The 12204-nt window shown below is 45.0% G+C and overlaps 1 protein-coding gene across 2 annotated transcripts in view; it reads right to left on the reverse strand.

The window, feature by feature from the left end:
- Positions 1–12204, reverse strand: part of LOC105189610 (LIM/homeobox protein Lhx9) — a 111885-nt gene that overhangs the window by 55228 nt on the left and 44453 nt on the right. Inside the window, exon 1 of one of the 2 annotated variants that reach the window (XM_025304607.1) lies at positions 10938–11113. The exons of the other annotated variant lie outside the window; for it this stretch is intronic. Coding sequence (XP_025160392.1) covers positions 10938–11040 — 103 coding nt within the window. The 5' untranslated portion in view covers positions 11041–11113. Of the gene's footprint in view, positions 1–10937; positions 11114–12204 lie in introns of those variants that run through there. 2 annotated transcript variants of the gene reach the window in all.

Below are 12204 nucleotides of genomic sequence, written 5' to 3' on the forward strand. Positions count from 1 at the left end.
CCGCGCCGCGCCGCGCCCTCCGCGCTGCGTCTCACCTCCGCTCGCGCTCGAAGATTCGGATTAAGCGACTAAGGAAATTCAATATCAGTAGCTGAGATGGGCACATAAAATTACTGACTGCCACTTCGCCTTAATTTGCGTAGTAAAGTTGCCCCGCTTCGGCGAGCAAGCCCTCGCCCCTTACCTCTCCCCCTCCCCCCTCTTGCCAGCCCTCTCCGTCCCACCTACGGCCGCTCACACTCAGCCACCGGCGTTCCAACAACCCCTTGTCTCTCACCACCCTCTCCTCTCTCTCTCTCTCTCTCTCTCTCTCTCTCTCTCTCTCTCTCTCTCTCTCTCTCTCTCTCTCTCTCTCTCTCTCTCTCTCTCTCTCTCTCTCTCTGCCTCTCTCTCTCGCGTCGGCCGAGCCGCGCTTTCGTGTAAAACTAAGGGATTATGATTCGGTTATTGGCTGCCGGCGCATTTTAGTGCGTAATTGGATGAAATTTGCAGCAGTGCCGCGATGTCGCCTCGCCGGCGTTCCCCCTGCGCTTGTCACGCGACCCCTGCGCTCCCCTGTGCCCTTTATAACGCAGGCCCCCTTTCTCGGCGATATGAAATACGAGCACCATATTGCGAATCGCGAGAGGCGGGCTCGTTTCTTAGCCCGGGCGACGTTCATTCCGGCAGTTTCGCGCGGTTGTAATTTCGAATTTATTAATTCGCCGAGGCGCTCACGGCGAGAGACAAGACGAGACGAGACGTGGACAGGGAGAGGAGAGCGCGGACGCGCGGCTGAGCACGAGGCGGATTCCGGAATAACGCGTGCGCGACGCTGGAAAATTATAATTAGAATCGTCGTCCCTCTCTCTTTCACCGGGCCGCCTCGTTAAATCGCCATTACGACGCAACGGCGATTACTATCGATGACTGGGCGAAACGCACCGTCCCCCCCTCTCTCTCTCTTTCTCTCCCGATCTCACTCTCGCGGCGAGAGAGAAGATCGAACCGCGCGAATAGTCTAATCGATCGCGCGCGACCCTTTCGCGTCTCAAGACGCGATCTTCAGCTTCTCCGAGAGGGAGCGGAATCCTCCTCGGGGACGAATTTATAGTGCGAGGCGGCCCGCAAACTCTCGTCGCGTAAACGTAGCCGCGTATGAAATTGCGGCGATTGAAACAGTACTCTCGAGCGCGCGCGCGCGCGGGGGAGGGTGACGCGCGCCGAGGGTGCAAGCGGCACCCCTTGTCTCACTCTCTCTCTCTCTCTTCCTTCCCCCGATCCATCTACCTTCCTTCCTTCCTTCCTTCCTTCCCTCGATTCCTTTTCTATCGGCGCGGCGGACAGAACAACAACACCGGCATCGTTCCGCGTGTGCGGGCGTAGAAAATTCGTTACGAAAAACTTGTTACAACCACCGCCGCGCAGTTTCTTCGAATTTTCGCGAGCCAGCCCGCCGCGCGGACAGGTCCGAGGATTTATGAAGCTACTTCGAGGAGCTCCACGCGCGCCTTCTCCCACTCGAATCGGATACGCGGGAAATAGGTAAATACTGGAGGAAAACCGGGGCAGGGAGAGAGGGGGAGGGAGGAGACGGATAAACGTCGATGATCTTCGGAGCGATTGTCGTTCGCGATGGCGAGTCTCGAGCTTGCCGGCCTCTCTGGATATCTTCGAGCGAAATTCCACCGGCGGAAAGTCGAGTGGCGGCCGAATTCGAGTGACGTTCACTCGCGCACACCACACACCACCACACACACACACACACACACAGAGAGAGAGAGAGAGTGAGCTCCTATGCGCTCTCTGCGTCACCGAGTCGGGTGAATAATTTCGTTCGGGATTGAAAAGTGAATTCGACACGCGCGCGGGGCCTCCACCGTGATGAAGAACAAAAATAGCCTCTGGTCGATTGAATCCTTCGCCTGTATGGGGCCGTAAGAATGAAGAATTCCGCTCGGGGTTTCGGTCAAACATTGATCTTTGTGAATTTCCAAATGGCGGAATTTTCATTGTCGCCGCCGGCGAATTTCCAGCGAGAGATTTCGCCCCGGGAAATTTAGACAGCACTTCTTAACGATACGCAAGCGCGAGAGGAAGAACGTCGCGCGCGGCCACTGCGCGGAGTTCCCTTTCCCTCCCCCCCTGCCCCCCTCCTCCTCGTCAGTCCGTAGGCGGACGGGAGGATTAAATTGAACGTTGGCGAAACGAAGGCGTGATAAATCTGAAAAAATATGTGTTTGACAGATATTACCCGTCTCTCGACGGTCGTTCCTCTGTTTTCCCAATAACGCCGGCCCTGCCACGGTGGTCTCTCTCTCTCTCTCTCTCTCTCTCTCTCTCTCTCTCTCTCTCTCTCTCTCTCTCTCTCTCTCTCCCCCCTCTCTCTTACTCTCTGTCTCTCGCTCTTTTTTTCCTTCCTCGCCCTATTTTCTCTTTCTTCCCGAAACGAAAACCCGACGCGACCCTCGTAAAACCCGCGCGCCGCCGCCTCCGCGCGTTTCTAACGCGCCACGTGTTGTTGTTCACCACGTGTTTCCCTTTCTCGTAGTTAGTTCAAATTGTTACTCTGCAGCAGCAGCATGCCACCGACCCCATATACGTTTCTATTTTCCGCAACTATTGCGATACGCGAGAATTCGGGGAATCGTTCGCACCGAAGCAGAGCCCTCGCCCGCGGTGGAAAGTGGAGAACGGAGGGGTCGAGGGGGACATGCAGCGCTCACTAAAGTAATGTCTCTTTCCTTGATCATGCATATTTTCTCCGGGAAGCGATCGCAGCATGATTTTATTAAGATTTCTTTAAAATAGAATCTCTGGTTCTTCTTTTTTTCTTTCCGTATGATATCGGTTTTCGCCCTCTTCCTTCATCGCTCTGTGAGTGAAGGCGTTAAGATGCGGTTATCGGAAATTAAATACTTTTTGTGAGACGCTTCGTATTTCACTAGAGAGAAAGAGGGTGAGAGAGATTAATTCTCTCTAGAAGGTGTATTATCTAAAATCATTCCGCCCGCATTTTGCTTTCGTTTAAAGTTTCCTAATGGAACTTTCTACGTTCGAGGACACGTACAGGATGAAGCATCTGAAGCAGATCATCTTAATAACTTCGAAAATAAGCAAGATGGAGAAAAATGTTGAATACAGAAGCACCGCTAACAATGCTAGTATGATCTTGAACAGCGTCATCAAGGTTACGAGAAGGTCATCTTGAATTTCTACCTTCCTTCTACCTATTCTAACTTCTTCTACCAATTAATTTGAATAACTTTTGTCTGAAACATTTTTTTATTTGCTTCATATTTTTTAAGGTATTTGAGAAAAATTTAGAAAATTTTTCAATATTTAATTTGCGATATCCCGATAAATATTTGTGGGAAGGAAAAGTGGTACTATAGACTTTTTTATTCCATTTGGTCTCAAGAATATGTAGTCTCAACAATAGCGGTCTGATTTTTGTTAACTTGATGACCTTTGGGAATTTCCAAATTTTCAAGCTGTTCAAGGTCATACGATACGTCACTCAAAACCCTACAACGTCTGCATTCCACAATTTTTTCTATCTTGTGTATTTTCAAAGATATTCAGGTGGCCTGTTTTAGGTGGCTCACCTTGTACATACATATAAATTTCTAGCTCTGCTTTCTCTCACCTCAACCCCACAACTTCTGCACTCAGAAATCTCTTTTATTTTCTCTATTTTCAAAGATATTCAGGTGGCCTGTTTTATAGGTGTCTCTCCCCTCCCCCCCCGTATGTATATACATATGAAAATTTCTAGCTCTGCTTTCTCGCACCTTACCGCAACCCGCGTCTTACTATCCTTTGTTCTTGTCGAGTGTGCGCGGCCTTTTTAAACGCGCGAACGCCGCTCGATGTCCGTGCGCGCTCGGGGGTGAAATAAATATTCCCGTTTTATCCGTCCTTTTTTCTCTTATTATCCCCCTATCGCCGTCACGTTCGCCTCTATCTCCTTCTACATTCACGCAAAATTACCATAGCTCGGGGTAACAGCTGTCGCAGCCGCCGTCAGCATCTGATAAACTGATAGTAGCAACATACGCTGGCGCCCCGCTACTCCCTCCTACTCTCTCTCTCTCTCTTTCCCACCCTGTCGCCTCCAAATCGAGTCGGGTCGGCTGCTCGAACATTAGACGCGCCGCGATTCTTTTATCCTGCGAATTACATCGCGAGATACAAAACGACAGGCCGTCGCGGTGATCCGCTCGATTAGCCTCTCGTTCGCTCGCGACAGCGCGGTATTTTCGTGTGAAATCCTCCTTCGGCCTCCCCCCTCCTGCCCTCCCTCTCTCACTCTCTACCCTCCACATCGTCGAATAACACTTTAACTCGGAACTACGGAGCAGCTGCCGCTACTAATACCGCTAATCCCAAGTCGAAATTTTGGTTCTACATTAACCCTGCAAATTCCGTCGAACTTGAAGGACCAATGGGGAATCCTCGAGATGTAATGCTGTATACAGACGCCGTATTGTCTTGTCTTGTTTTGACGCTGCAAGCGATTACTTGCTCTGTTACTGTTTCCTCTGTACTGCTGCTGTATACATAATGAACTTTAAAGAAAAATCCCCGATGGATTGACTCGAGACGTTGTGCGTCGAGAGTTTCACTCTGCGAAAATGGACATTCGGTATCATAGAATAACGCGGCAACAATAAATAAATCGATATATTTTTCTCCCACGCATACCTTCTGCTCAAAAAGTATCCGAAATCGGACGGGAAATATTCAATTATTCATTACATTTATTCTGTCGCCTTCAAAATATTAAGAGTGTCATTTAGTTTTGACAATTTTGCAGTTTGGCACTAATATCAGTTTTGTCGAAGATATTCCAATTACAGCTATTGTTTCTTAATGCTTTATTATTCATCTATGATATTTAGTCATTTACTAACAACAGACGCAGTAAAAATCGTGTAAATACCATCTTAAAAGTGGAGCTTCCTAAAGAGCATTTTCGATATGCGTTGCTTTTGTCTTTTAATCAGAAGAAAACGGCGGCTGAAGGTCATAGAATTCTAAGAAGGTCATAGAAACTTATGGTGATGTTGCTCCATCAATTAAGACATGTGGATATTGATTTAGATGATTCAAAAATGCTGGTTTTAATGTTAACGACAAAGATCGCTCGGGACAGGCAGAAAAGCTTTAAAATGCAGGTTTGCAAGCATTGTTGGACGAAAATCCAGCGCACTCCATTTCAGAACTCGCCAGAGCATTAAATGTTGATCGTACAACGGTTACTAAATGTTTACATCATATGGGAAAGATTCACAAAGAAGGAAAATGGGTTCCACATGAATTATCGGAAAATGCCATTGCGAACTGGTTGAACATTTACATTTCGTTGATCGCCAGACAGAAAATAAAGAGAGTCTTGTATCGAGTTGTTATTCGGGATGAACAATGGATCTATTTCGATAATCCCAAACGAAAAGATCATGAGTTGATCCAGGCCAACCAGCAACATCCACTTCAAGGCGCGATATTCACGATTCAAAGGTATTGCTGTGTGTATTTGGTGGGATCAAGAAAGTGTTGTGTACTATGAACTGTTAAATCCGAATGACACTGTCACCGCTGATCGTTGTCGACCACAATTATACAAATTAAAGCGAGCATTGGACCAAAAACGATCACCAATCGTTGCGAGTAAACGACGCAAGGTGATCCTTTCTCCACTCGATCTCATGTTGCATCATCAATGAAACAAACGCTGTCAGAGCTGGAATGGCAAGTCTTACCGCACCCCGCGTATTCTCTAGACGTTGCTTCATCTGATTATCAGTTGTTCCGGTCGACGCAACATGCTCTAGAGGATACATACACACTTTCGTAACTTGGTACAAGTTTGTTGAAAATTGGATCAGCTCCAAAGAAGAATCTTTTCATCGTCGAAGAATCCAGCTCTTGCCAGAAAGATGGGAAACAATTGTAGAAAACAAAGAAAAATATTTTGATTAATTCGTTCATTATCTTGTTTAAGTGGATCAGTTTTTGAAAAAAAAAAAAAAAAAAAAAAAAAATCCTTAAAACTGAATCACACTCCTAATAGTTCCCATTCTGTGCAGCATATGCCAACGCTTAATCCATTCTTTAACACTTAACGCCCGACTTTTTTATAAGTGTTTTAAGAATAAAATTTGAGTTTTTTTTTAACTGATACTATAAGTAGTGATAAGCCAAAAAAAAATATCAGAATTTTACGAAATCTACGAAAAACTACCTTTCCAAGCAGAAACTACTCCCAGAAGCAAAAAATATGCCTGATCGGTTAAATTTTTTTTTTAGTTTTAATAATATCTTATAGATCACCATTTAGATAGTCAATCGTCCTTTCATTTTTCGCCGCATAGAAAACTGTAGGTCACCAGGTTTCACGAAAATAGCTCGATTTCTTGATTTTCGTCTCCACCATATCGGATTCGCCATTTTGAATTTCTGTATTCTTTTAATTTCACATTTTGCATCTGAGAAAGCTTCCAAATGTATAAAATTATAACAGATACCAATCTATTCATTTATAGTGCACTTCTAGATGTCAATAACAATGCTAACTATGCCTACTTGAAATTTGACAAAACATGTTATCATTAAAACTGAGCTAAAAACAGACTAAATCGAATCTACATGCCATTTTTTAGAAGAAGAATTCACCTTTACAATGGTGCAAGGAAAACGAAAATATCTTCTTTTTCGACTAAGTTATGGATTCTTAAATGCGTTTCTGGTAACTATAGTCACAACAGTCACAACAGTAGGCGTTAAAGGGTTAAAACATCTTCCGAAAGCCGATTTTTGTATAGCCTTGAGTTCTTTCAGCGAATTCTCTTTTACTGCCTCAGTCGTTTGAAAGCGCTTACCATGAAGCGGTAGTTTGAGTTTTGGGGAATCATGATGCGTCGTAGGAATGTTTTGCCGCGATAGATGCTTGAAAAATCATTTCTCGGGTCGCATTTTTGCGGTATTCTTTTCGCAAGAAATTTAGCTGTTTTTCGGCACCGGCCGTCCTACAACGCCTCTCATGCTCAAAATTTCGGTGGAAATGTTCGGTGGACAGAGCCATTTGATATGTTAAGCTCGGTAACAATCTCTCTCTCTATCTCTCTCTCTCTCTCTCTCTCTCTCTCTCTCTCTCTCTCTCTCTCTCTCTCTCTCTCTCTCTCTCTCACTTACACGGTGATTTCCAGGCACTAATTTTTTTACTCTTTTAACGTTTTCGTCGGTATTTGTCGTGGACGGGCGAGCAGCGGGACGAGGCAGGTCTTCGACCTTCCTTGAACAATTTATGCCACTTATACGCCTGCGTTTTTGAAACACAATTACCCGCACGTGCTTTTTGTAGCATTTTCAACGCGTCGGCGCAAGAAAGAGCCTCGGCAAGCCCCATGCAAAAAATGCCCGTTTTCGGTATCTCGATTTTTGAAACTTTTTTTATGCCAAATGGTTACTTATGATGACCCAAAAATCCCTGCAAAATTTCAAGATGAGCATATGCCCCGTTTAAGAAATATAGGGGGTCAAAGTTGACCATGTCTAATTAAAAAATATAGCAGCTTCACATTTATACTCCAATAATAATGTCCAAAAAATTCAGCCGAAATGGTTCTTTTAAGATTTTTGGCTGCTGATTACGAATCTGAAGTCAGATTTTAAAAATTCAAAATGGCGGATCCAATATGGCGGACGAATTTTTCTTAAATTCATCAGATTCACTTGAAACTCGTTACTCGGGGGTTTTTGGGGTTCACCAAATACGAAAGAGATAAAAAACTTGTCATCTTTACTTCTTTTTTGCTTATCACAGCTAACGCATTTAACGAAAGGTATTTTTACTAGAAAATCGAACTTTTTGCAGTAGCGCATATAAAAACTTTTTAAACAAAAAAAGCATAGATTTAAGTCATTAGCATGAAAAAACAAAGAGTACAAAAAAAATCTTACCATTTATTTTGAATAATATTTTTCAAACAACTATATTTCCAGATTTTCGAAACTGAAACTTTTATTTTATTACATTCGCAAGCGTACGATACAAATAAGATGTAGGATGGAATGGAATGTTAATGAAATGATGATCTGCTGATCGTCTTTTGTTTTCAGGGTCTCGTAACTCTAGGCCGAACTCTTTAAAACGAGACTCAGCCCGCTCGACACTCACCGCTCCTAGGTAGAATGTAGGTCCAATGTGAGGAAAAATAGGTCCATTGTAGGACAAAGTAGATTCTATGTAGGGTCAAAGTAGGTTTAATGTAGTGACAAAGAAGATTTAGTGTTGGTTAAAAGTTAGTTAACCGTTAGATTCGTAATCAGCAGACCCTAAAAACCCCCGAGTAACGAGTTTCAAGTGAATCTGATGAGTTTAAGAAAAATTCGTCCGCCATATTGGATCCGCCATTTTGAATTTTTAAAATCTGACTTCAGATTCGTAATCAGCAGCCAAAAATCTTAAAAGAACCATTTCGGCTGAATTTTTTGGACATTATTATTGGAATATAAATGTGAAGCTGCTATATTTTTTAATTGGACATGGTCAACTTTGACCCCCTATATTTCTTAAACGGGGCATATGCTCATCTTGAAATTTTGCAGGGATTTTTGGGTCATCATAAGTAACCATTTGGCATAAAAAAAGTTTCAAAAATCGAAATACCGAAAACGGGCATTTTTTGCCGATGCTCTTTCGTTGAAAACACAAAATTTGAGGCAAACTCTTTGCTCCATAATACTCGACATCATAAAAATCGCAGATTCAGTACTCGAAGTCGACTGATATAATTAGTTGCCACGTACAAACTAATAATTGACAGATCGCGCTCTAATTCTGTACGGAAGTTTAGTACAGTGGTACCAACTTAGCCACAAAAGGATTGGGAAATATCATAAACGCGCGTCATTTAAATGAACAATTTCGGGCGCTCTTGCGAGCAGAAGGTAAATCGCTGATTCTTTTATTGGCGTCGAAAAGGAAAAAAATGGACTCCTAAGAGCACTCGCAGAGTATCTGCGTGTCCGGTGGAGATTTAAATTTCATATCGACATCATAACAGCGAAAAACAAGCGTGACGACGACGATAAACAGAATGCAAAACAGAGAGGGGCATTAAGACGAGCGTCAACAAGATGAGACCCGCGGCCTGTCTGTGCAGTGCATTGTTGCGCGCGTACATTATCAGCCGCGAGATCGACGTCGGACTTTCAGATCGGTTTTTAATTCGCGAGCATAAATTGTCCGCGGGCTTCGATCGGGGGCGTAATTAAGCGATAGTTCCGAGCGTAGAATATGTAACCAAGTTATCGGCGCGGATTTTCCGACTGGCCGCAATATTGACTAATTATTTATCGACTATTCGCGGGGAAGAGGGGACGACGCGCCGAGTCGTCGGGGCAATCCGAGCTACCGCTGTGATTTTGCATTAACGTTAGGGAGGATTCACACTTGGGGAAAAAAACAGAAACCAATCAGAATTCGCGCTAATAGTCTGTTTCTCTCTTGAGAGAAAGAGAGAAAGGAGAGAGAGAGAGAGAGAGAGAGAGACAGACTACCAGCGCGAATTCTGATTGGATTCTGCTTTTCTCCTTTAACTTCGCGTGAGCGTTGAGAAACGAATGTTTGCGAAACGCTAGTCATTTTTCCGCGTTGTCGACGGCAGTCGCGAATCAGCGTTTCCAAACGTTGAAGACGCAAACAAATTCACATCCTATGTGAATAATAATCATTATATTTTTCCGATTTTGTGTTTGCAACATAACGGCTTTATAGAGCACCCCCTCCCCCGTGCAATGAGCTGCAAAGACCGGTCTAAGACCGGTCTTTCATTCATAGTCGGATCTTATATTTAAGACTGTCTTAAGTTCATCTTCAGATACTGCACAAATTATTTCATTGTCTACGGAGTATCTGAAAGTGAACTTTTAAGACGGTCTCTAATATACTACTGTGATCAAAAAAATAATGTGAATTTTTCATTTAAATTTCGCGGGTACTATAAAATCATGAAATTATTTTTTTGTGGGTTGGTAGCACTGTCCTTGACATCTATGCAGAGTTTCATGTCAATATATTCAATTGCTGCAGAGCTATACGTGTTTTTGTAAACATACAAAAGTGAGTTTTTCGATTTTTACTATGTCAGATTTTGTTGAGCAAAGAATTTGCATGAAATTTTGTTTACGGAATGAATATTCTGCCGCGGAAACGTTGAGGATGTTGCAGAAGACCTTTGGTGATAAAGCTATGTCGCAAAAAAATGTTTACAAGTGGTACAAAGACTTCAAAGAAGGCCGAGAACGAGTTCAAGACAAACAGCGCCCCGGACGACCATCAACATCTACCACGAAATGAAAGCCACGTCAAGGAAATCAAACTTTTAACAAGGAATATTATTTGAGTGTTATGCGTCGTTTGCGTGAAGCTATTCGCCTCAAGAGGCCAGAATTATGGGCAGACAATTCTTGGTTTTTGCACCACGATAATGCACCGTCCCACACCGCATTGGTTCTTCGAGAACATTTCGACCAAAAATTCGACCCATATCGTTCCACAACCACCGTATTCGCCTGATTTAGCACCGTGCGACTTCTGGCTGTTCAACAAACTCAAAAGACCGCTCCGGGGACACCGTTTCGACTCGATTGAGGAGATAAAAGCCGAATCGAAGAAAGTATTGAAGGCCATCCCGGAAAAAGACTTCTCTGACTGTTTCGAGGATTGGAAAAACCTTGGCACAAGTGCATTGTGTCGGACGGGGAGTACTTTGAAGGCGATGAAATTGATTTGGAAGAATAAATAAAGATTTTTCATTTTATAAACAAATTCACCTTATTCTTTGATCACAATAGTAAGTCCTGACTATGAATATCGCGGTCTAAATTTCGACGCGGCGAGTTCGTCGGCATCGGCAGGGCGCTCGCGCGCGACAAACAATCCCGCGTACCTGGAAACACATGACACCGGTCGTACCGGCGTCCCGCGTCCTCCGTCCCGGTTTCCAACGTCCTGCTGCTGGCTGCTCCATGGCGCCGGGCACACGCGCTCATGGCAGCGACTCGACGATCGGAGATACGCCGCCGTCGATCAACGCGAATCGAATATCACGACGACAGTCGTTCGCCGCGCCGCGGCACGCGCGACCGCGCTCGCCTGCCGTTTCAGCACGCAATGACCCGGCCGGGGAGAAAGTGCGCGCGACGCGCTGCGACCAAAACAATCGGCTAGAAGGACAGTCCCCCCTCCCTCCCTCCCTCCCTCCCGGGGCCACTTTGTGCCAGCAGCATCGTCGTCGTTGCTCGTGCAACATTGGGCACTCTCGGCAGGCACTTCGCGGCGATGCTCCCTAAAACCCCGCACCTTCGTGACGTCATCCACGTGGCCAGAAGCGTACGAATCGCAACCGTCGCCCGCGGCATTCGAGCCGACAGCGCGTCTACGCGCCTTCTACGGGGCGCTTCTTTTCGCGTGTCGAATTACTCGATTAACTGACTTTTGTCCGCCGAGTAATCGCGGCCTTTAACGGATGAACATTGTTGCGTTTCCGATCGGCTCGCGCGCGTACGCGCATGCGCGACACGTGGCACCATTGAGCGCTCGTGCGCCATTGAGCGCGTGTACACGTGACGAGCAGGAGCTGGATCACCAGGGACAGATAAGATCCGACGACGCGACCACGAAGAGCAGCTTCGGCTTGGATCCGGCTCGAATCTTCAAATTCTACCGGGACTGCCGGCGTCGATAAGGCAGTCGCGAGCGGGCCACGAAGAAAGGAGTTTGCTACTTCGCTCTCATTCGCGCCCATTGATGTTTCCTAAATTGCGTTACATTTGCTCGCACTCTCTCGCGCATGCATGTCTGCATTCTGCTTGACGGATTACTCGATTAACCCACCGTGAGAGCACCAGAATGTTGTTGTCACCTCCTGTTACTAGAACTAGGCTGAATTTTTTCACCCGTAACTTTTTTGCTAATTATTCGGAATAAGGCTTTTCTCGAATTTTGATATCTTTTGCGATTCTCTTGATAAAAGTCCTTGTTATGACTTGAATAGTGGATAGATAATCGGGGGAGCCTGAAGGATATGTCATCTATATGTTTTTTAACCTAGCCTAAAGCCTGTTTGATTAAAACACATCTACATGTATTTGCATTGCATCAGTCCTTTTCAGGGCTGTATGATGTACAAAATCCGACCTAGCAATCGCCCCGCT

This window comes from Harpegnathos saltator, unplaced genomic scaffold (assembly GCF_003227715.2).
Source record: "Harpegnathos saltator strain DR-91 unplaced genomic scaffold, Hsal_v8.6 scaffold63, whole genome shotgun sequence".
NCBI lineage: Eukaryota > Metazoa > Arthropoda > Insecta > Hymenoptera > Formicidae > Harpegnathos > Harpegnathos saltator.